The sequence below is a fragment of the Podarcis filfolensis genome (assembly GCF_964270895.1).
Source record: "Podarcis filfolensis genome assembly, chromosome: 4".
NCBI lineage: Eukaryota > Metazoa > Chordata > Lepidosauria > Squamata > Lacertidae > Podarcis > Podarcis filfolensis.
The window spans coordinates 67,119,524-67,145,628 of NC_139607.1; the positions used below are offsets into that span (position 1 = coordinate 67,119,524).

The 26,105-nt window shown below is 42.2% G+C and overlaps 1 protein-coding gene and 1 long non-coding RNA gene across 17 annotated transcripts in view; one reads left to right on the plus strand and one right to left on the minus strand.

Annotated features, from left to right (window-relative positions):
- Positions 1–26,105, minus strand: part of PHLDB2 (pleckstrin homology like domain family B member 2) — a 76,783-nt gene that overhangs the window by 43,123 nt on the left and 7,555 nt on the right. For 12 of the 15 annotated variants that reach the window (XM_083611462.1, XM_083611472.1, XM_083611470.1 and 9 more), the window contains exons 2-3: positions 13,932–14,030; positions 8,509–9,845 (exon numbers count right to left, since the gene is read on the minus strand). In XM_083611462.1, coding sequence (XP_083467588.1) covers positions 8,509–9,845; positions 13,932–14,016 — 1,422 coding nt within the window. In that variant the 5' untranslated portion in view covers positions 14,017–14,030. Of the gene's footprint in view, positions 1–8,508; positions 9,846–13,931; positions 14,031–16,105; positions 16,210–26,105 lie in introns of all 15 variants that reach the window. The other 3 variants (XM_083611469.1, XM_083611465.1, XM_083611474.1) reach the window with 1 other exon arrangement.
- LOC310761644 lies at positions 49–25,986 on the plus strand. 2 transcript variants are annotated; one of them, XR_014547623.1, is made up of 3 exons: positions 49–419; positions 9,466–9,540; positions 25,171–25,986. It is a non-coding gene; the product is annotated as an uncharacterized lncRNA (long non-coding RNA). The 2 variants fall into 2 exon arrangements; XR_014547624.1 differs by lacking the exon at positions 25,171–25,986 and adding an exon at positions 18,570–18,767.

The following is a 26,105-nucleotide window of genomic DNA, read 5'->3' on the forward strand; positions in this document are numbered from 1 at the left end:
CTGGCACTTTTGCTACACCTTCACGACAACGGTTGGGATAAACAAAACTCCACCCCCACAGAGAGCGACAGGATGTGTTCGTACTGGCGTCTCTCCTCACCCACTCTTTGGAAGACAGGACATATCAAATGGAAGCCTGCGTGGCTGCTGTTCACCTTAGCCTTTCTCAAATGCAACGGGGTGAGTTTTGCTCTCAATCCAGAACTGACAACACAGTCTAGAATGCACCAAACTTTGGAGTAAACGGGTGTTTTTTATATTTATAAAATGCAGAAAAAAATCTTGAGGATATCACCGTTTTAAGAACTGATTCTCAACCACTGAGAATGCAGAGAAAAGCTTCTTTCTGAATGCAACTGCTGATACTTCAAACATACAACTCAAGATGTGGATTTTAAATCTGGGAAAGCTGAAAACAGGTAGGTTCAGCGAGAAACCACAAGCCCCTAAATGCCTATATTTGCAAGAAAGAACTCCTCTATGGCTAAATAACAAACATAGCTTCCTTTCGCTACAGAGGTAATAGGAGACTATGTTGCATTGCTTCATTTCTATTTTGACTTGCACAACGTGGTATGAGAAAGCTTATGCACAGGAAGTTCTGTCGGCTGCTATTCTGTGCTGTCTGTTCATATCATCCTATTGGCTGCCAGCTAGTCATGGTTTCATTGCACCTGCATTCTGTTCATGCCATAAATTTAATTTCTTTTTGCAACTCAGGAAAACAGAGAGGCAACCAAGAGACTCGCAGGAATTAACAGCGCACACGTAGTCACAAGTTTCTTTTTATTACCACAGCATATTTCACAAAATATGACACTCATCGCATTACAGTGGTACCTCAGGTTAAGTACTTAATTCGTTCCGGAGTTACGTACTTAACCTGAAACTGTTTTTAACCTGAAGCACCACTTTAGCTAATGGGGCCTCCTGCTGCTGCCACGCCGCTGGAGCACGATTTCTGTTCTCATCCTGAAGCAAAGTTCTTAACCTGAAGCACTATTTCTGGGTTAGCGGAGTCTGTAACCTGAAGCGTATGTAACCCGAGGTACCACTGTATAAGACAACTGCCTATTCTATGGAGATTCAAAGGGTACAATCCACCATGAAATTAAGTAGAGAAGAAAAAACACAAAGAGATTATTAGAGAGGGTGGTATTCAACTAAGCATAATCAGTGTAGGCCCATTAAAATGAATGAACATGACTAAATGAGGCTCATTAATTTCAACAGATCTAAGCTGGGTAAAATGCAGTTGAATACCACCCAGTATTCAGTAGGGTCCAAGTACTTCCCATTAGCCTGTGAAACTTTATGCATGCTGTATTTTCTGCGAATGATCTACCTTCAGGTGAGAAAAGGGGTTCTGGGCCTATGGTTTGACACTATTAGTCCATGGCTGGCCACAGAAGATGTTCTGTGTCCTTGGTTGTAGCAACTCCTCTACCTCATAGTTCAACAACAGGGTCACAACCACCTTTCCCCCCAAAAGAAATTTGTGATGAAATCTATGGTTCTGCTAAGGTGGAACAGAGTGCAAACAGACTTGCATATCTCCAACCCTTACAAGTTCTGTCTGTTCCATTTGTACTGCTGCTCTCTTACATTCTATGGTGCTACATAGATTCAATATGTTATTGCACATGTAAATCGGAGCTTCCCTACCTCCTGAGTTTTCTAGTCTACAGGTAAGAGCTGGAGCAAGTGTAGTAACATGTGAACTGGAAATCTTTGTGTCAAATCTCACCTCAGGCATGAACTCACTTGCTGCCTTTAAGGTGTCACTACTTCCCAACCTCAACCCACAATATGAAATATGGGGATGGTAAGATTAACCAGGCTTTTGGCACATTCATAATTCAGCATTTCAATATATGGATTTAGTTTAAGAGTATTATTATTATTATTATTATTATTATTATTATTATTATTATTTATACCCCACCCATCTGTCTGGGCTTCCCCAGCCACTCTGGTTGGCTCTCAATAGAATATGAATAATAATAAAAACAATAAAACTCAAACATTAAAAACTTCCCCAACAGGGCTGCCTTCAGATGTCTTCTAACAGTCAGATAGTTGTTTATGTCCTTGACATCTGACGGGAGGGCGTTCCACAGGGTGGGTGCCACTACCGAGAAGGTCCTCTGCCTGGTTCCCTGTAACCTCACTTCTCACAGTGAGGGAACTACCAGAAGGCCCTTGGAGCTGGACCTCAGTGTCAAGGCTGAACAATGGGGGTGGAGACACTCCTTCAGGTATACTGGGCCGAGGCTGTTTAGGTAACGTGTCATTGTTTTGCCTGTTATATTCCACCACTATCTGCTAATCCCACATCTGTTATGTGAAATGGCAATAAGATTTTAATTTATAAATTATTATTATTATTATTATTATTATTATTATTATTATACACACACGAGCAGCACAACCAATGGCCCCTGAGACCATCCTGAGTAGCACAATAATAAGAAGAGTAATGTGATCAATGTCTCCTTGAGAAGCACTGGCTTTGACCTGTGAAGACTTCAGTGGCTCAGCACCCTAAGGAAACTCTCTTCTCATATGACCCTTAGGTCATCAGCAGAGACCATCTTCCGAGTACCCTCTCTGGCAGTAAGGTGGCAACGAGAGAACCTTTTGAATTGCAGGTCCCTGACTATGGAGTGCTCTCCCCAGAAAAAACCACCAGGTGGCAGCATTACTTCCTTTTTTAGTGCCAGGACTAGGGAGCTTTCTAACCAGCTTTTCAACTGAGCATCCATGCTAACGCGTTCATACAAAAGTTACTGAGCATTCATCCCAATACATTCATGCAAAGGTATCTGGCAGGCACTGGGAGACAATAGCTGTTATCCTGCACTTTCCAGTGCAATTTTCTGTCACTTTTCTTACTGGACCTTTTGCAAGCAGGAAAAGTGATAAACTGCACTAGAAAGAGCAAAATAAGAACCCCATTTTACATGAATACACAGCCTCTCCAGCAGCCAAGACTTTTATCTACTCCCAGAGATTGGATTTTAATTTTTTTTCTCTGGCTGCTTGGTGGTGGTTGCTTTAACAGTGATCCTTCTGATGTTCTTGGGGAATGAGGCTTTTTACCTGTTTGTGTGTGACCACTTGCATCCTGGTGTGTGCGAATTCCTATATTTTCCCCTTTTTTGAGATCTTGAGATCTTTGTGATACAAGGAGATGAGCAAACCTTACTATTCTCTTTGCTTTGCTTCAAGGGTCTAATCAAGATGTAGCACAGATCAGAACATTCTCCTTATATAAAATGAATAAATTTCTATATTTTCCAACTCTGTGATTCTGTGATAGGGTAGTGATTGAATCTTTTTCAGCCCTAAGGTCACACTGACAGCCACATGCCTCTCTGTGGGCCACATGAACTAGCACATGTACACACACAGCACACTCACCAAACATGCAGGAACACAGCACCCCTTCATTCACACATGCAGATGCATAAACACATAATCAGCATTTCTAACCCTTTCCACTCCAATGCTTGGGGAGCGTGCCATTTACTCTGCACAGAAAGCTACGTGCAACATGAAATGAACATGTCCACACATCCTCCACTCCAGCCCTGAGGTACAGATGAAATACTGACTCTTTACTGTTAAAGAGCAGGCAGAGGGCTTTATCTCTCCTCTCAGTGCTGCGGTGCTGAGCACTGAGCACTGAGATCCGCTGCTCTTTAGTTAGAAGATTTATGTCAGACATAGGCAAACTCTGACCCTCCAGATGTTTTGGAACTACAATTCCCATCATCCCTAGCTAACAGGACCAGTGGTCAGGGATGATGGGAACTGTAGTCTCAAAACATCTGGAGGGCCGGAGTTTGCCTATGCCTGATTTAAGTTCTGATCTTAGTGCTCTAGTGGAATGTATATATTAGATCTTAGTGCTGTACTGGAATGTATATATTAAATTTTTATTAAATTTTCTGTTTTACAATTTTGAATACTCATTTAAACATCCTTAAAATACCAATGACTTCCCTTCTTCTCTTTCCATGGTTCATTTTGCATACCATAAATCCCTGCATATTTAACATAAACTAAACCATTCCGTATTCCATTGTTACATCTATCAAAACTTATTTACACTGTTGAATTTATCTTAATGCTGCCAACATTTTCAAGTGTACACAATTTCCCCACATATATTCAATAAACATTTTCCAATCTTCTCTAAACGTATGTTCTTCTTGTTCTCTTATTCTGTTAGGTCTGCAAGCCGCTCATATTCTGTCAGCTTAACTTGCCATTCTTCTATGGTTGGCACCTCGCTCGTTTTCCATTTTGGGGCTAACAAAACATGGGCTGCAGTAGTGGCATACATAAATAACCTCTTTTTTTTTTGCTATTTTAATCACTGAGATGGGATGCAAAACAATTGAAACCAACCCTATGTGTGCTTTTGCGTGTCTATTACAGAATTTTTTATTAAGTAGCACCATCTAGAGGCAAAACTGTGCACGTCCTTAAACTGCAGACTGGTTTTACTCAATTTGGACAGCAGAGGCAGAGCTGTCCATTTCTCTACAGCAGTCCATTCCCTAACTTCAACATCTCAGCAGCCTGAGGCATGAAAGCATAACAGAATAATAGAACCAGACAATTGTAGAGTTGAAAGGCACCACAAGGGTCATCTAGTCTAACTTCCCTACAATGCGGGAATCTTTTTGCCTGACGTGGGGTTCAAACCCTTGACCCTGATTTTCAGAGTCTCTTGCTTTACCAGCTGAGCTATCCCACAGCCCAATGCTTGAACACAGAGAAGCAAAGGCTAACCAACTGGGCCAAATCATTTGGCCTCGTGTCGCTGAAAGATCCCAGAAGATTCAGCACTGCCTCTTGTCAGACACGCAGAAGAACCATGTTACTAAAAATATGCTAACTTGCTAAAGGGGTCAGTATCACGATCAAGCATCATGTTCTGATATTGACTACTGTTCCTGAATTGATGTGCCAACAAGGAAGAAGAAGAAGAAGAGTTTGGATTTGATATCCCGCTTTATCACTACCCTGAGGAGTCTCAAAGCGGCTCACAATCTCCTTTCCCTTCCTCCCCCACAACAAACACTCTGTGAGGTAAGTGGGGCTGAGAGACTTCAGAGAAGTGTGAGTAGCCCAAGGTCACCCAGCAGCTGCATGTGGAGGAGCAGGGAATAGAACCAGGTTCACCAGATTACAAGTCCACCGCTCTTAACCACTACACCACACTGGCTCTCAAAAGGAACTAGTCATGCTATGAAAATGGAAGGAACTTCGGTTTTTATGAGTTAAATCTATGTTTTATCTATGCTTGGTAAACAAAGGATCTATGCACAATTCCAGAAGCTGGAATTTTCTCTGCTTGCTAGTCATTTATCTGCCTCATTGGAAGTGGAACTCACAGGGGCCTAGTACTGCATTGGGGGTAAGTTGGATCAGGAATATAGAGCAGGAGAAAGAGTCAAAAATTCCTCCTCTGGTGCTGTAAAAGTAAAGGTAAAGGTACCCCTGACCGTTAGGTCTAGTCGCGGATGACTCTGGGGTTGCGGCGCTCATCTCGCTCTATAGGCCGAGGGAGCCGGCGTACAGCTTCCGGGTCATGTGGCCAGCAGGACTAAGCCGCTTCTGGTGAACCAGAGCAGCACACGGAAATGCCGTTTACCTTCCCGCCAGAGCGGTATCTATTCACAGGGATTCGAACCGCCAACTTTCTGATTGGCAAGCCCTAGGTTCTGTGGTTTAGACCACAGCGCCACCCAGAAAGCCAGCAACCCCACACTGTCACTATCAAATAAACAGCCCTGAATTATATCCAGACGTTGGACATTTTATGTTCTTGCAGAGAAATCTTATACATACCAACTCAGAAGTATTTCCCATTTGCTTCAATGGGGCTTACTCCCACATAAATTGGACCTAAGATTGTAGCCTCAAAGTGAGACACTAATATTGCATATTATTTCATTGTTTTCCCTGAAGAGGCAGGGAATCCTCCATGGCATACTTACAAGGTTCCTGGAAATGTAACATCCCTACTTGTGCATTTGAATGAGTTCTCAAGAAAACAGAATAAATTATTGTGATCTGAGAATAATTAATGCTGAACACTTTTTTTTTTAAGTAAGGAGGAGAAGATGCTAAAACTAGCTTCATATTTATCCACTGGAAATGGATCTAGATTGTTCTTTGCTTGATTCTCCACACACAGAGCAGAAACACAGAGCGAGTCTGGCGTCACAGCTTGCCCTGTAACTAAGCACAACACCAAGAGGCTCCTTTGAAGGATAGTACAATTAAAGCTGCAGAACAGCTGACCTTTTGAAAAAAGCATTAAGCCAAGGATGGAAGGGGTCTGCCCGACAAATACACGCTTCCTTCCAGAGCTGTTATTGTTGGTTCTTAACGCCCTTCAAAGGTTTGAACACAAAGTCCTCAATCCCAGCCCTCTGAGTGGCCAACTTGAAAGACAATTACCCTTCTAGAATGCTAAAAATGGAAAACTAAATTAAGTGGGAGGAAATTCCTTCATATGTAAACACCGAGGCTCTTTCCACATGTCACAAACCAGCAGGCCTACATCCTATTACAGGATGAAAGCTGTTAAAAGGGAGAAGAAAGTGCTGCTGTAAGGGAAACAACAGCCAAACAAAATCAGAAACAAATATTTTGTCATTTTATCTTTATGATAAGTACTATTCCTCAAGCATTCACAAGGGTATAATTACCGATTCCTCCAAATCTCTCATTAAGAGATTTCTCTTTTTTGCTCTATATACCCACATCAGCACTGAAGTATCCTCTATCATGTGGGGCCACAGGACACCTAGTATGACTCTCTAATGTCCCACTATGCCTCTGAAACATGTTTCTCTGCACATTCTATAGAAGAGTTTGGACTTGATATCCCGCCTTTCACTCCCCTTCAGGAGTCTCAAAGCGGCTAACATTCTCCTTTCCCTTCCTCCCCCACAACAAACACTCTGTGAGGTAAGTGGGGCTGAGAGACTTCAGAGAAGTGTGACTAGCCCAAGGTCACCCAGCAGCTGCATGTGGAGGAGCAGAGACGCGAACCCGGTTCCCCAGATTACGAGACTACCGCTCTTAACCACTACACCACACTGGCTCTCACTGGCTATCCTTCAAGCAGAACGCACTAGGAACAGGAACCACCAGAATACTTGCTGACTGTTGCAAACCAATGACAAGAGGCTTAGAGCCAGTGCAGAATGCACACACAGTTAGATTTCTCATCACTTACGGGCTTGATGACTTACAGCTGCATGTATGAATCCCACTGTTATTTGAGGTATTCTGTTTCTATGGAATGGCTCATTCACACATTCAAGTCACCACTTGATACTTACTGCAAGTGGTGCAGTGATGAACATGCATGTGTGAACTCTCCCTGGGAAAAAAGCGCTTTGAAGGTTAGTCCTGTGCTAGCTCACCATTTTTTAAAGCTGCCTGGCACAAGCTATGATGCCCCCAAATGGAATTATGCTCCGAGAGAACAATCTATTTATTTATTTTCTTGCATTTACATTCAGCCTTTCTTCTGATATAGAACGTGAGGCAGCGTACATTTGGTTCCCAGGTGGCCACCCACCCAGACCTGTTTAGCTTCAGCAGGTAAAAGGTAAAGGACCCCCAGACAGTTAAGCCCAGTCAAAGGTGACTATGGGGTTGCGGCGCTCATCTTGCTTTCAGGCGTTTGTCCACAGACAGCTTTCCAGGTCATGTGGCCAGTACGACTAAACCACTTCTGGCACAACAGAACACCTTGATGTAAGCCAGAGCACAAGGAAATGCCATTTACCTTTCCGCCACAGTGGTACCTATTTATCTACTTGCACTGGTGTGTTTTTGAACTGCTAGGTTGGCAGGAGCTGGGACAGAGCAACAGGAGCTCACCCCATCGTGGGGATTTGAACCGTCGACCTTCTGATCAACAAGCCCAAGAGGCTCAGTGGTTTAGACCACAAGGTGGTGCCATCACATGCCTTCAGACCATACTCTGGTCTGCATGCTGTCACAAAATTTTCCAGTTTTCTCCCTTCAACAAAATGCACACAAGAATGCCTCCAAACAGCTTAGACTGGAGACATGAGTTACTTACCCAGCCACCACAAAACAATGACATCAACTTTTTTTCTTTAAGTGCTGTATCCTTGCAGCCTATAATTTGTGGCTTTTAAGTATATGGTCATTTTGGCAGAATGCACAGGATGAATGGCTGAAATTCCTATCAATTTCCTACATCATACATATGATTTCATTAGACCGCCCAGATTTCAAGGCAGGACACTACATGGCCAATTGACTTCAGAGGTTGACAGAGTAAACACTGTCTCACCCATGTACAAGGTCAAACACCCAAATCTGAAAACACAACAGCAGTGTGTGAGTGTGCGCGCACACACACACACAACTTAATAATTTTAACTTGGGCAAAGGCCTGGAAGCAGAACGTCTTGTTAAAAATTAACCAGAAAGTATCATTACCAGTCGTTCCATCTCCTGCTCTTTCAGCCTTTCTTCCCTCTGCCTCCTGTGGTAATCCATGAGGTCATCCCTTCCGGAAACAGAACTAATGCTATTCTTTCGCTCCCGGGTGGAAGGGGTCTGCCTGAGGCTTTCCAGCTCCATTTCCTCGAACTCCATGGAACTGCTGGAAACTTTCCTTCTGATAGGGAACGCTCTCTCGGGATCCACAGGGGTGAAAGAATTGATCGGGCTGGTCCCGGAGAGTCCAATTCTGTCAAAGTCGTCGGGCCCGTACGGGGAAGAAGAAGCCAGGAGCATTTTCCGAGCTATGCGGGGGCTGGCAGGAACACTGAGAGTTGAATTCACATAGGAATTGGTTTCAGATGCAAAGTTCGTATGCGGCAAAACCCCTGAGGTGTAGGAAGAAAAGTTAAGGTAATTGTCAGCATCCAGTATACTCTGAGGTAGAAGATCTTTTTCCACAATCTTTTTTCTTTTGGTGTTCCCAAGGGAGCTCCTTGGGGGTAAACTTAGCGGCACCAGCTGGCTTTCTGACGATTTGTAAAGCCTGGGTAAAGAACGGCTATAAACTCCCATATGGCTCAGGGAGCCTCCAGAATACTTCCTGGTTCTAGACCCCAACATGTCCACGGTTGGGTCCTTCTGTTTAGCTGGTCTGGTCTGAAGTGAAAGGAGATCTTGAATATTCATCCTCCTGCCTTGCTTTGGGCTGGAGGGCATACTAGCCGCTCCTGAGCATCCGAGTGGCGAAAGAATTATCTCATTCCCTGAGCTTCCATTCCACATGGCAAGAAGAGACGCAGCGTTTTTCCGCCCATCCAGCACTCCTGGGAAGTAGACGTTATCGTAAGATTTATTCTTCTGACTATACTTTGAGTAGGGAAACTTATCCAGATGTCCAAACTGTTTCTCATTTTCTCTGGCAACGTAAATATCAAAGTCTCTCTTCCCTAGGCTGTACCCACTTAAGGATGGAGACGTGCCTGAAATGGAGCCCAGATGTTTCCCAGAGATGTTCTTTTCTGAAAGGTAAGAGCTCTCACAAGCCAATGGCTTGCTTCCTTGGAGCTTGGAAGCAGACGACATACTCTTAACGCTAGACGCAGGGCTGGATTTGGGTGGCAGCGGCTGTGAGAGTGTTAAGTAAGAACCGGCACAATCACCGTTTGCCTTGAACCTCAGACTTGGGGAATTTTTTTTCTGGTTAAGCCTGTCCATTATATCCTGGAGATCATTTTCAAGGGAATTCATCACACCCTCCTTCCCTAAATTGGGGTTTTGTAATTCCACCTGGTTTTGCACGTGACTGTACTCTTCCATCATTTTACTGGCATCTGAAAGAGAGAGGAAGAGAAGGGGGGGGTGAAAGTTTCAGCAAGTGAATTATTTGGCATTAAACTGGCAATCAGATTACAATTCATGTGCAGAAATTTACATCACATGAAATCCATGATGCCTTTCTAGTAAATATGGTCATATAATCCAATAATGATCATTGCTTTCAGAAAATGTGTTTCAAAGTACTTTACAAAAATTCAGGGAGGTTTCAAATAACCATTTTGTAAGAAAAATCAAGGTGGAGAAGAAGGTTATCTCAATGTAGTGGAAGCAATAACTACACCAGACTTGCCCAGCATGTGTTTCTACCAAACCAGCAATGTACAATGACCCACCAGGGACACAATAACCTGTTTTAGCTGCCTGCCTGCCTGCCAAAATGGGGTACAAGGGCTGGATGGTTAAAGATCTGACTGGCTACTGTATATGGGTAGTAAGTTGCATTAGGCTTTGCTGGGTCACAGGTACCATTGGCCTGTCTAAATCTTCCAGATTACCCAGAATTTCTTTGGTGATCAGACCACATTATTAAATTTATTACATTCATATTCCACTTTTCCTCCACAAAGCAAAAGGGAGCGTGCATGGGTTCCTCCAGCTTCCATTTTATCCTCACAACACCCCTGAAAAGCAGGTCAGATTGAGAAAAAGTGACTGGTCCAGCGAGCTTCCTGGCCGAGGTGGGATTTGAACCCTTGTCTTCCAGGTTTTAATCCAACACTCTAATCACTTTATAGCCTCCCCTAGTGAGGTCCCTCATCTTGCCGAGATAGCGGAATTATATGGGATTACTGGCAAAGGTCATAGTAGCATGATTGGCAATCTATGCTGTTCCTTTTCCAAAGCTCTCTGGATTCAGCTGGCAGTTTTAGAAAGCTGGCAAACTGACTTCGAACAAAAACTCATGTTTTATAGTATGAATACAGTTCCAATCAAAACACTATCATGGAGAAATATTTTATTTTGCACCTGCCTGCCAAGAAGCACAATCCAGCCTGAAGTCTCCAAGTTTCTCATACTTAATGGGATGTCATTTCTAATAAACGGTACAACAGGAACTACGTAGTGCAATCCTGCCTTTATCAGGGATGGCAGCAGCTAGTTCTCAGAAAACACAGAATTAGTTATGCCTGAGAAGGGTTAGAATCCCAGACAATTCTAGGAGACACATTAGGCTAAGACTAAGATCCTAAGTACATATACCTGGGCAGGAGTCTCATGTCTAGAATCCTGATGGAAGCCATGAGATTAATTTTAAAATATGGGGCTCTTTCCAACTAAATCCACACAGGAACTGAATTCCCCTCCCTCTCTTCCCCCATCACACCACCCCCAAATCTGTTTGGATGTATATGTGGAAAAACCCACAGCAGATTTGATGGACACACATCTTGGTTTTAAATGTGCTGTGTGAGGAGGCAACAGGCTTAGATTAGGTGCTATGCACATTTCAGATGCATCTAGGACTGCCTCAAAGTACTGCAGGGACAAATATGCATACAGTGGTACCTTGGTTCTCAAACACCTTGGTACGCAAACAACTTGGAACCCAAACACTGCAAACCCGGAAGTAAGTGTTCCAGTTTGTGAACTTTTTTCGGAAGCCAAACATGCTCCATTTTGAGTGCCACACTTCCTTTTTGAGTACCACACTTCTGTTTTGAGTGTTAAGCTGAGGTCTGTCTGTTCTTGCTATTTATTTTGAGTTTTTGTTTTTGCAGCTCTTTTTTGTTTGTTTTTGTGACTGTGTGGAACCCAGTTCAGCTACTGATTGATTGATTGTGCGTCTGCAGTACATTGTTTATTGTTTCCATTTTATGAATCAATGGTCTCCTTAGATAGTAAAATTAATGTTAAATGGATGTTTTAGGGGTTGTTTTTAAAAGTCTGGAATGGATTAATCCATTTTGCATTACTGTCTATGGGAAAGTGTGCCTTGGTTTTGGAACGCTTTGGTTTTGGAACGGACTTCCTGAACGGTTAAAGTTTGAGAACCAAGGTACCACTGTATACGATTTTACATATTTTGAATATATATTTTAAAATTCCTATTCCCCAGGTCTCTGTCTCCATCAATAGCAAAAGCAGACAAGTTCCCTGGTATATGAAGTTTCTGTATAAACATAGCTGAAGCTTACTACTTTTTTTTAACCTAATAAACAACCTAAAACTGATCTCCAGTTCGGTTTGTATAAAATTTCTTTGTTTCTCTTTATTTCTGTTTTCCAACTATAAAGGAACCTGTTTGTTTTGCCTAAGCATGGCCTGCAATCTTAGATGGAAGGACCCAGGTTTTCAAGTTAACAAAACACACAGCATTTCCCCCTGAACCCCTGAAAGTTTTTGTCAAACACAGTTTAGATTTATCAGTGGTGATACAAAAGACTATCCATCTGTGAAAGGGAGTCAAAGCACATGGAAAAATTTATTCATTGGCAAGTATCTTCCATTACTCCACCCAACACGCACAAGAACAATTTGATTCAACTGCTAGAGTTATTATGTGCAGCTTCACATACCAGCCACCTAAGGACTGGAGCCTGGATGTTTAATATCCCAGCAATCCACAACCAGATGCCCATTGCCTAAGAAAGTTTCTGCTACTTCCCTTCTTGACCAACCGCAGACTTAACTTTGACAAACATGCCAGCAAACCCATAAAGATCTGGAAAATTGCCCTGAAATGGAAAACTCTCCCACTTAACCTCAAATGTGGTAGATGGTAAAATATATGTTCAGAAAAGCACATCATTTGTTCCAGAGCTGAACTAAGGTTGCCAAAGCAGGTTTATGGGACTGAGATTTGGTTCCAGCTAAACACTATGGATTTTTCAAGACTATTTAGGAACACAGAAAGTTAATGCAATATTTCCTGTTAATAAGTGCACATTTCTCCTTACCACACTGATCACAAATCCACATTTATTTTTAAATTTAGACTCCATTTAAGCTGTTTCTGATATGGAGTTCCCTGCTGAAGTATGACTTCTGAGATGGTTTTATTGGCACTCCCAACGTAGCACAGATAAAACAGTTTGTTTTCATAGGTGCAAGAAGAACCTTTTCCAGCTGAAGGTCAGCCAGAGTTGAAATTGATTAGCTTTCATTACAGAGTGCCTGTCTCATCTGTATAGGCTGGATTTGCTAGTTAAAGCTATACGGATACATTGTCTTTTTCCTACTTGTCCAGTTTCTTAAAATAGGTAGCTAATTGGGAGACTCAGCATTATTGAACAGAAAGACTAACCAAATGAAGCTTGTTTTCCTGTAGCAGACCACAGTTGCATACGTGAGGTTGCAATACTAAACACATCTACTGAGGAATAAGCCTCACAGAGTATACAGGACTCACTTTTGAAAAAGCATGTGCAGGTTTATTTTGTGAATTACTGAAGTAACCTGAAGAAGAAGAAGAAGAAGAAGAAGATGATGATGATTTATTATTTCTACCCCGCTCATCTGGCTGGTTTTCCCCAGCCACTATGGGCGGCTCGCAAGAGAATATTAAAACATCAAACATTAAAAACTTCCCTAAAGAGGGCTGCCTTCAGATGTCTTCTAAAAATCAGATAGTTGTTTATTTCCTTGACATCAGATGGGAGGGTGTTCCACAGGGCGGGTGCCACCACCGAGAAGACCTTCTGCCTGGTTCCCTGCAACCTCATTTCTCGTAGGGAGGGAACCACCAGAAGGCTCTCGGAGCTGGACCTCAGTGTCTAGGCTGAATTATGGGGGTGGAGACAGAACTGTACAGCAGAGTTGGGCATCAACATTTAAATAGTACCAGAACCATTAAATGTTATGACCGGGGTGGGAAACATTTTGGTCACAGAAGCATATGCCAGTGGCAGGTGGGTCTGAAGCCAAAACTGAGCTTGGCTAGAGTCTGAAGTGTACATCAATTCATTTCCACTCACACATAAGCACATCTCACTCATCCTCCCATTCTCTCTCTTTCTCTCTGACTCTCACATTCAAAAAACATGGGTACACACACTGCCAAAAAAGAATCCATTCACTGCAGCGCTTCCTCCCCTGTGTTAAGCAAACATCCCTCTAAATATAAATGACACAACTCATACCTGTCCCAAGATTCTGGTAAGTGAGATTATTTCTATCTGACATCATATCATTTGCCAGAAGGAGCAGGCGGTCAGGCTGAGCCATGTAAATATTGACACCTGTAAATAAAACGAAGAGTGTTACTTTAATAAACCGATCATCGTAATGGTCACAAATGCTTTGAAAACATAAACTGATTTACTTGTTGAAGCATTATACCTGCCATTTGAAACTATGCAGATCTGCAGCACAACTGATAAGCGTAAAATCCAAAAACAAGTTACAAATAAAAAATCTGAATAAGACAGAAACAGAAGCTGGGAGTGGGCTGGGGCAGAACTGAAAGGAAGAGACCCCAAAGCAACAGCCAAATCAAGAAAAAGATTAGCTCTGTGGAGTCAAAGGACAAACACACGCCCTGAATAGAGGTTGCAAAGACATTTCACTGATATGCATCAAAGATTTTAACATTCAAACAATGTCCTCCAAAGTTCCCCATTCTCTCCAATCTGCATTCGGAGGACACATATGTGTCACCAGTCACATTCATGATGACAGAAAGAGTCAATCCACAGTCATTCCTCTTGCATACGCTGTTTGGTCCCCTTCAGTGACATAAATGGAGGGGCAAATGGCACCTGTGTGCAGCAGTTCCCACAGTGAATATTGTTTGACTATACATTAGGAGGACAGAGGGTTTTAGGAGAGGGGTAGGACCTCTGGTAGGTAGCTTGTCCACCTTTGGTCTGCTCCCTGCACTCAGCTCTGGTCTGTGGCTCTTAGAAGCTGTCAGCATGTGACAGTGGTCACACCCAAGCTGGTGCCAAACAAATTGCTCTGCTTTCCTTCGGACCACATCAGTGAGTCCAAGGCGGGTGGGTCTTGTCATCTGGACAGCCCAGGACTTCCATACACACTGCCCAGGCTTGTGCTCCAGCGAGGTAACTTTGGTGCTGCTAACACAGCAGCTTGACTTCACCCCCGGAGGCAAACTCCATTGTCTCTAGAGAAAGATGGATGCCAACAATGCTTTCCACTCAGTTATATCAGGGGTGGGGAACCTCAGGCTGAGGGGCCAAAAGCAGCCCTCCAAGGCCTCTCTCTCACACACACACCCTTGGAATTCTTCTCAGGCCACATTCCTAGTTCCAGACCAGAACTAGCCCTGTTTTCCACCGAATTGTTTTTGTCTGGTAGAAATGTGTCCTTGAACTATGATAATACCTCTTGCCTGGATGGAGGATAGAGAGGGGTGTGCAACCTCTTTATTTTTTAAAAAAAAACTTCCTTGGAGGTTTTTAAGCAGAGGTTGGATGGTCAACTGTCATGGATGCTTTAGCTGAGCTTCCTGGACTAGACGACCCTTAGGTACCTTTCAAATCTAAGATTCTATGGCCCTATGTTTTTGTGGAAACTAGGCAACTGTACAAAGGTAAAAGTTGTTTGCACTGCTCTGCTCCCTTTTTCCTCTGGCCCTCCTACCCTTGGCATGTGGACCTCGGGTGTCTGAAGAAGAGTTTGGATTTGATATCCCGCTTTATCACTACCCTAAGGAGTCTCAAAGTGGCTAACATTCTCCTTTCCCTTCCTCCCCCACAACAAACACTCTGTGAGGTAAGTGGGGCTGAGAGACTTCAGAGAAGTGTGAGTAGCCCAAGGTCACCCAGCAGCTGCATGTGGAGGAGTGGGGACGCAAACCTGGTTCACCAGATTACAAGTCCACCGCTCTTAATCACTACACCACACTGGCTTCAAAAGGGAATGTGGTCCTCAGGCACAACTCATGCAGCTAATGCCTAAGCACATTTTCCACCAAAGATCATTAAGTGATCTGTTTTTTAACATATATTTATTCATGTTTAGTCTGCCCCATCCAAAAGACACACAGGAGATAACTTCTTTAAAACTGACACAAATAAGGTAATTTGTACTTCATCATGAAGCAGAAGAGTGGGAAAAAATATTTAATAAAATCAGAAAGGATCATAATGAGGAAGAGCTCATTTATTTTCTTCACTGCGTTTCACTGGCATACCACACACAGGCAAGCTATTTGAGGACATGCATAAAAAATATTTTGATCTCGGCAAGCAGCCTTGTGTGCAGGTTCTTAAGACATGGATGTTTGAAGAACATTCAAGAAAGATCAAAGGTGCCGCACAAATATTATTGGTATAAGAAAACGGGAACGAACTTTAATTCCAACGGCTCTGCCTTCACAAACAATCTTCCATCAAAATGAAGCCATGAGCCAAGTTGTCGAAAACACAGTGGGAGAATGATTCACTTTTGAAGCGTCTAAAGAAATAATACCAAAAGAAAATAAAATAAAGATTTTTTTTTTAATCCAAGCTTACAGTTTCTATTGCCTTTTATGAACAAAAATAAATAAATAAAATATTTTAACCCACAAGCGGTTTAGAAACAAGCTAAAATAAAGCTGGTAAACAGCAAGTAACTTTCCGGATAAACCCTGAAGGTTTAACATTTGTTTTTGCTTTACAAATGTATACTTTGGATCCCGAATGCCCTGGAACTCGGACATTTTGGCTCCTGAATGCCGCAAACCTGGAAATGATTGTTCCAGTTTGTAAACGTTCTTTTGGAAGCCAAACGTCTGATGGGGCTTCCGCAGCTTCCGATTGGCTGCAGTCAATCAGAAGTCGCGCTTTGGTTTCCGAATGTTTTGGAAGTCGAACGGACTTCTGGAACGGATTCCGTTTGACTTCCAAGGTACAACTGTATTGTGCTTGCTATAGAGAGCTGATAGGTGAGAAAAATCTGGTAGAAGGTTAATATAGGGAGATGCCATAACTCAAGATCCCAGATTCATCTTTTTCCTTGTCTGAAACCCTGAATAGCTGCTACAAGTCAGGGTAGACAATGGATTGAGCTGCATGGACTGAAAGCCTAGCTCTCTATAAGGTAATATCAACTTCTTGTGTTCTTATTTAGGAATCTCAAAATGTGGCATGCAAAAATAGGGAGTTTAGGGTCAGACAAGTAAGCCAATGAGGCCCAGTGGAACTGTTTCCAGTATGAACGCTTCAGTGGAACACTCTCCACCCGCTAAAAAAAGGGGGGGTGATCACTGAGCACTAGAAATGAATGGACCCATTAAAGTCCAATGTGCCTCTTCCTGCTTCTGTGCAGATTTCTGAAGGTACATGCTTAAAATACGTAAGGAAACACAAAAGCAAAATTTGTTTTTAAAAAATAAAATAAACTTACATAAGGTGGCCAAATGGCTGCAGTGGTGCCCTATCTCTCCCCCCCCCCTTTACCTTTTTGAAAATATATTTCACAATACCTTCAGCTAAGTTTTTCTTCAAGAGTTGACTCACTGAAATCAATGTATGTAACTTATTAACTTCATTAATTTGAATGTGTCTACACTGAATAACGCTGAATACCACACAATGGCCAACTTGGGGAGTTCCTTCCACCTTCCACCCTTCCACTTCCCCAGACTGACAGGACTTGATAATATGTCATTGCTCTTAGGCAGAAATGTCCCCCCATCACTCCTGTGGTCTTCAAGTATCCAAAGGCAGCTATAATATCTCCTCTCAGTCTTCTCTTAGCCCACTAAACATACCCAGCTCTCTCAACCTTTCCTCATAAGGCTTAGTTTCCAAACCCTTGATCATCTTGGTCACCCTCTTCTGCACACGTTCCAGCTTGCCAATAGATTTGTGGAGCATTTTATTATCCTTTTGTTTTGTTTTTGTTTTAGCTCCTGCTGGTAACATTTTCTGTTTAAATCATTTCATGTGTTACTCTTGAAACATTTTATTATGAAAAAAGAAGAAATATTGCTGAAAACAGGCAAGATATAAAATGTTACTAATCCCACTGTTAAAAATGCAGGATAATATTTTGTATAGCATTTATTGTTGGATATTTCTCCAAATGGAGCCCTCTAAAAATCAAATGCAGAAAACTCCATACAACGGTTTTATTATTTGTACTCTCTTGCCATTTTGTATCAATGTTTCCTCTGCCTGACAAGGTTCTCTCCACAAAATACTGTTTTTTAAAAATATATTTTTAAAAATCGCTTCTGCACCAGTTTACCTCACAGCATTTGACAGCTTTCAACCCTAACATTTTCATCTGAGATGGAAAAGAACAATCATCATTATATTTGGACAAGTATGCTAACATGCTGAGTAAACCAAAATCATTCTGATCACATAATAAATTAACTGTTCATGAGATCCCCCCCAAAAAAAGACTTAATCTGTCCTGTCTAAAAATCGGAAGGTAAATGTACAATGTAGAAAATCTGTGAAGTAGTTTAGCCTCACTAAGAATTTGTCTGAAAGAAAAAGCAGCCTCTTAGGGCACATTTCAAACTCCGGACAAGTGGCAGCAGGACTTAGCAGCCCATCAACTCACACAGGCCAGGGGCAGGCAAATTGATGCACCATTCCAGAGCAGGCTCAGGAACCAAACCCAGGCCTATGCAGTCATGTGATCCTGGACCAACACAGTCTCTCTCTGCCTGGGAATGCCCTCTGTCAGGGCCACCAGCAGCAGCTGTTTCATGAATGCCAAGGACTGTCCTGGATTAATGTTAACTCCTTTATTTTGTGAAACTGATTTTACAGCAGCCCTAGCAAAATGCACTAATGCAGACCTTACTTGTGCTTCAGTCCTAGTTTGACTTTCCATGCCGTGCCGTATAAGAAACTGCCTGTCTGTTCAGGACCACATTTCACCACATCTGTGAGATGACACCCACGACACTTCTACCTGTTGCAGCAATGCAGAATAGGGAGCTCCGCACAAACAAAGAGTCACAGGCAGACGCCAACGGGAGTGTAAAGCCAGGTCTGGATTGCAGTATCAGATCAACACTAGCTTTTAACCTTAATTTAAAATCTCATTAAATGTTTGTTGTTGTTGTTTAGTTGTTTAGTGTTTAGTCATGTCCAACTCTTCGTGACCCCATGGACCAGAGCATGCCGGGCACTCCTGTCTTCCACTGCCTCCCGCAATTTGGTCAGACTCATATTAGTAGCTTCGAGAACACTGCCCAACCATCTCGTCCTCTGTCGTCCCCTTCTCCTTGTGCCCTCCATCTTTTCCAACATCAGGGTCTTTTCCAGGGAGTCTTCTCATGAGGAGGCTAAAGTACTGGAGCCTCAACTTCAGGATCTGTCCTTCCAATGAGCACTTAGGGCTGATTTCCTTAAGAATGAATAGGTTTGATCTTCTTGCAGTCCATGGGACTCTCAAGAATCTCCTCCAGCACCATAATTCAAGGTTTAGCTATGCTAAATTAAAGGTTTAGCTACGCTTAAAATATTTTAAACAAGTTAAATCCATATTTTCTCTCCTCAGCTTCCCCACTCTTCACACCTGTGAGTACAGTAACAACACTCTGAGAACAAAACTAACATAACTCGACCCATTTCCTTTGTGCACTGAAAGGAAAGGAATTGTTGGGAAAGAAAGGGTTTCGTTACAAATACTTCGCAGAATGAGAGAAAGATAACATCGATTAATCAAAATTAAAACTTTAAAATTCACATTATTACTAGCATCATAGGATCAGAAGTTCAGTGTTGGGCAAGTGGAATTAGTTCTGTTTGTGAAAGGAGAATGCTCCCCATTACCTATTTCTGTTGAAGCACCCCCATAACATAATGTCATTCTGTTCAGAAGATTCCCCCCACCCTGTTTCATGTTTTCAGGGTACACAGAGAAATGCGTAGAGTCTGTTAACAGAGCCCTGTTAGGTCCATGGAAAGGAATTCAGGATCCAAGCCATTAAGTTGTACACTTAATTCATATATATGTACTGAAAGTGATATGTAGCTGTGAAGTTATTTTCTTTCAAGAGTAGGAGATGCAGTCAAGAGGGAATGGACAACAATTTGGTTGGAGGAAGCAAGCAGCAACAAATCATGTTGAAGGGCCTTCTTTGCTTTTTCTTTTAGATCTTGGAATCAAAAATTACAACACAAAAAAACCCTTCCTCAATGAGAAACTAAACATTTCATGACAGGGATGGTAAAGTATGACCCTCCTGATGTTGTTGAACAGCTCCTCCCATCTCTGACTGTTGGCCATGCTGGCTGGGGCTGATGGGATTTAGAGTCCAACAACTTCTGCAGGGCTGAAAGTTTTCCCTCCCTGCTTTATAAAACAGAACTTAAGGGAAATGAACTTCTCTGTGAAAATAACAGTTGTGTCAATGCAGGTCTATTTATTCAGATTCTCCTTGAATCGTGGTGTATTTGATACCGTATTCTGCAAAACTTTTAGTTCATTAAACTTCATTTTCTTAGGAACCTTAAAGGTAAAGGTACCCCTGCCCGTACGGGCCAGTCTTGCCAGACTCTAGGGTTGCGCGCTCATCTCACTCTATAGGCCGGGAGCCAGCGCTGTCCGCAGACACTTCCGGGTCACGTGGCCAGCGTGACAAGCTGCATCTGGCGAGCCAGCGCAGCACACGGAACGCCGTTTACCTTCCCGCTGGTAAGCGGTCCCTATTTATCTACTTGCACCCGGACGTGCTTTCGAACTGCTAGGTTGGCAGACGCTGGGACCAAACGACGGGAGCGCACCCCGCCGCGGGGATTTGAACCGCCGACCATGCAATCGGCAAGTCCTAGGCGCTGAGGTTTTACCCACAGCGCCACCTGCGTCCCTAAGGAACCTTATCTTCACTTAATAAGCAAAATGCGGCATATTCACATCCGAACAGCAGAAAGCCAAGTTTTATACCTTAGAAGCAAAGAACATAATAAATGCAACTGTGATGCCAGAAAGAGCTGACGATGATAGAAAGGCCAAAAATTCCCCATATGGCACACATCTGAACACTTCACAAGTCTAATTGCAATATGCATTTCTGCCTCCCAAAATGAATTTTATGATCACAGAAACGTCACGCAAGGTTTTCACATATTTACCATCAAAATCAAATCATGCGATCAGAATGATAACGCAGAACAAAGGTCCCTTTTCTAAAGTTGTGGGGGAAAGGTGAGAGTCCCAAATTTGCAACTACAAAATCTGTAATCTGATTCAGGACTACTGATTTGTGGCATCTGTTCTACAGATCACTTACTAAGAGGCTGTGTTTTGACACATTCGACAGCTACTAAGTTCTGAAATCCTGAACTAAGAGAGAATTTGGCAGTGAGAGAGTTTAAGGACACATCCAGCAATATGTATTTCAGCAAAAAAGAAGAAGAAGAAGAAGAAGAAGAAGAAGAAGAAGAAGAAGAAGAAGAAGAAGAAGAAAAACCTTGGTGATCCAGATGTTTCAGATTAACCCTTCCCCCAGAGAAGTACACTTATAACATTGTCAGAGCCATTTAAGAAGTCAAAGCAATGCATCAAATCTGTGTGGATCCTGTTTTATGCATTTCTCTCATGGCCAAACATAGAATCATAGAATCATAGAATCATAGAGTTGGAAGAGACCACAAGGGCCATCGAGTCCAACCCCCTGCCAAGCAGGAAACACCATCAGAGCACTCCTGACATATGGTTGTCAAGCCTCTGCTTAAAGACCTCCAAAGAAGGAGACTCCACCACACTCCTTGGCAGCAAATTCCACTGTCGAACAGCTCTTACTGTCAGGAATTTATTATTAAAACACTGCATTTTTTTCTTAATTGTCCCAATACCGTTATTCTTTTCAAAACCATTCCAGGTGAAAATAAAGCTGTTTGAGACACACAAACATCTGAAAGCTACTATTACCATTTAAGGTCTTATTCTGCTTTGGAAGATGGAGGGCAGATCCTGTGGCTGAAGGGACTTTCTGAGGGAGTCTGAGGAACTGAGGCAAACAGCAGCCACATCACAGATTTAAAATGAACAAATCGCAGGGTCCAGATGGCATCCACCCAACAGCTCTTAAAGAACTTAAATATGTGATTGCTGCTCTTTTTAAAAAAGAAACAAAAATAATTCCCGACCCCCTGTAACTGGTCCCTAAGAGTGGTTTCTTTATCTGAGCACCAGGAAGTGTTCAATGTAACACCAATTTTAAATAAGGGATTCAGGGAGGATATGGGAAATTATCTTAACTTAATGTATGTTCTAGGAACACTGGTAGGAAAGCACATAGAAGAAGAAATATTGATGAAGAGCCAGCATGGCCTCCAAAAATTTGTCATTTCTAACTAACCTCTTGGAGTTAGCTTTTTCAGTAAGCATGTGGATGAAGTTATCTGGACTTTCAAAAAGCTTTTGGTACAGTACGACACCAAAGACTGCTAGAGCAGTCATGATATAAGGAGGCAGAAGAGGAAATGAACTGTTCTCACAATGGAAATATTAACAAAAAACCAAAAACCAGAGTCCCCCCAGAATCAGGACTGGGATCTGTGCTTTTTAACTTGTTCATAAAATGACCTGGAGTCAGAAGTAAGCTGGCCAAGTTTGCTGATTATACCACATTATTTGAGGTGGTTAAAGGAGGGTTGGGTCATGGGGAGTTTCCGAAGGATGTATCCAAACTGCATTAAGGTGTATGAAAATGGCAAACTCAATGAAAGAAGTGTCAAGTAATACACATTGAGGTAAAAATTTCTAATTTCACATACAGTGGTACCTCTACTTACGAACGTGATCTGTTTCGGGGTGCCATTCGCACCCCAAAAAGTCTATAAGTAGAGTGCTGCTATTGCGCATGCGCGGAGCGCGATAGAGTGCTTCTGCGCATGAGCAAAGCGTGCAGATCACTTCTATGCGTGCGGCGAACCCACAAGTAAACACTTCCGGGTTTGCCATGTTCGTAACCTGAAAAGCCGCAATGTGAAGCAAATGTAACCCGAGGTATGGCTATATATGTTCTTGGGGCCTGAACTGGCAGTGGCTGACCACAAATGAGATTTTAGGGCCAACGATGGATAGTTTGATTAAAGTGTTGACCCACTGGGAAGCTGCTATGAAAATGGAGATTTCCATGTCATGGATCATTAGGAAAGGAATTGAAAATAAATAAAACTGCCATTGCCATAATGCCATTATAAAAATATATGCTGTGAGAACACTTGGAATACTGCACCTCAAAGAGGGTATTGTAGAGATGGAAAAGGGGCAGGAAAGGGCATCCAAAATCATCATCAGCACTATCACTTTTAATTTGAATACCGTCTTTCTATTTTTACAATACCTAAGGCAGTTTACAAGCTGAAGAAACAAAGAATGTACACCTTATAACAATCTAATCCAATAGAGAAATGTGATAATAAAACATAACTTTAAAATAAGCAACTTATATCAAATGAAGTAATATTCAACAATAAACAATGGCCTGCAGCAACTCAAGCAGTGAGGTGAGGTGACATTAAAAAACCTGGAGCTTTTCAGTTTAGAGAAAAGGCAAGTAAGGGGGGGGACATGTACAGCTATATATAATCAGGCATGGTGTAGAGAAGGTGGATAGAAATACATTTCTCTTCTTCTCTCGCTAGACTAGAAATTGGTATCATCCAATGAACCTGAATATTCACTGAGGTTGTATTTCGGTAACATCTGGGGTATATGTATTAATGAAGTAAGATGATATTGGTGTCTGTCAGACTGTTGCATGTTAAACTTTCTGGTAGGGGTTAGTGTCAGAGAAGAGTTATAGAAAGAACCTGACATATAAACCACAATTTACCACTGGAAAGTACTGCCCTTGTAACACTACAAATGTGGGGAAAAACTGGCAGAGGAAGCTCTTATGACTTTTTCTTTTCCTCAGAGGAAATCATGTGGAACATTGCAAGAGCAGCATCTTTTAACAAACGGGTAGTATTACAGTAGTTTGCTAGATAATCTACACTTCTGGTGACTACATCTATTGAAAAAATATTTTTAAGGCTGTCTTCAGGATGTACATAGGTAGGATACACACGTACAGATGAGAAAAGTTTTGCTGGCTTGAAACAAAACCCAACCAATTCTACATTGAAAGGAAGGGTATCGTTGTTTGGTTTGGTTTACAGTCATCATCAGATAGCTCTGGTGTTAAGTCTGTTTAGAAATCTACTATTAGTATTCTTGGGAGAAAAATCAGAAGTTCCACAGCTGAGGTTAGTGCTCACATTCTCCTTTTCAAGAAGCTCACACACCTGAAATGCAAAGTCCATACAGTCTGATTTATCATTGTTATGCTTACTTGCAAATAAGTTGTGCTGCATTTCATGCAGATCATTTGTGGAAGTAAGCCTCCCTCTATTTAATGGAAAGATTTGATTTGATTTTAATTAAGGTAGTTATAGGACATTTTCAATCCCAGGGCAGTTTATACAAGAGTAATATATAATCCCAGCTCCAATAAAATGTATCTCACTTGGATGAGTGTTTAAAATTGCAGCCTATATCCAACACTTTATTGAAGGGTATGGGTGTGATGAGATGAATTGATTTTTATTTTATTTTCAATAGGGAAACTGAGGGATACGACCTTCTTCAGCTTGGCGGCCACATTCCCTTCTAGGGCCAAATGCCAGCAGCAGGTGACAAATGCAGCTGAGCAACTGTTGCAGATTTTACCTTTGTACAGGAGACCGAGTTTCACGCACCCCTCTCTGTTCTCCATTTAGAGAATCACAGTGTTTTTATCAGAATTCAAGGACACGTTCCAACCAGGCAAAGCCAGGACACAATGCAGGACCAATAGGGGATGTGACCTGGGGAGGATTCCAAGGGCCAGATAAGAGAGGCTTGGTGGCCCTGAGGCTCTCCACCCCTGTGTTAGTGGGCTTCCACCTACCAGCCACTGCTGAGCTGGAATTCATTTGCAGACCTGACACCTATCCAACGGGGAGCGAAGAGAGCCTGAGAGCAGATAGCTCCCTCCAGAAAGGAATTCTTCCTTATCCAGTGTTTATGTCAATGACTCATCTTGTTTTGAAGGTTCCTTACAAGTCGAGAGGGCTTCCGACTCATTTGTCATTTCCCCTTTTCGCATCACCTTGCTTCCATTTGACTGTCAATTGCAACAGGACACACCTATCGTTTGCATAACATCCTTTACCCACTGACTATCATCTGTCTAAATCTATGCATATATGTTTATGCTAACTAAGGACAATACTTCATACATATGAGTGTGTCGCAAAGCAAATGTGCTAGTCTTTCACTTTGCTGGTTTTGTAGGCAAAGCTGTAGATCTCATGGGTGCATGAGGATGAATGGGAGCTTCCAACAAAAACGAAACAAATGAATTCAAGATTGTATAAGCCAATCAACCTAGATTTTATATTCTCATTTTGTTCTTTTTCTCCTGGTTTTCAGATGGAATCCTTCCCAGCCTTACCAGAATATTCTGAAGAACCTGGCATCTTCTGCAAGCAAAGCCAATGCACTACCACTGAGCCACAGTGCTGGGACCTCATTTAAAAGGTTAATAATCTCGGAGGAGGGGAGGCTTAAAAACCATACGCTCTGACCATATGGCAAGGAAATCATTTCATTTCGAGTGAAATTTAGAACAATGACCTTTCAGTCCAAGAAACCTCAAACCTCAATGAGTGGACCCTGTCCCCGTGCAATGAACATTATAAAAGTGTTGTTTTTGGCTTAAGGCAAACTAACTCTGGATGTTGGGAAGCAGACAGAACTGTATTAAAGCTGTCCGGAAGCAGGCTTAAGATTCTTGATCCCCGAAAGAACACATGAAGTACCAGAGAGTAGTATATATCACCATTCCTGTCACTGCAGGATCCTCAGAAAAGAGACAACCGGCACTCACATGCGGTTCTGTATTTACTTCACTGGCACAACAGTGGAAATAAAACATACAGGAAGAATAAGAGCATAATAAAATGCATTTGGGACTTCTAGTTGCTCTTGCTCTTTTAGTCCTTGTAACTATTACATCTTCATCCTCATCTCCTCTTTTTTACTTTTGCCACCTTGTTTTAAAAACAATCCTGTTTCGAATGCTAGTATGATTATCAATTTATTCTTTCCCTACACAAAACATTCAGTAATTGGTTTTCTCTGAAGAACCTGTTCAAAACATGCAGCCTGATCCTACACATTTCCCCAGAAAACCCTACTCAGTTCATCCATGCAAGTGTGCCTATGACTGCAGCCTTATTCCATCTTGTTTTTAACTCATAATAGTCATCTATACTTGGATCCAACTACCACCTCCTCTTCTTTTTTCTCTCCCTAATATGCTCCCTCATATGCTGACAATGTATTCGAGGTAACAACTAGAACAT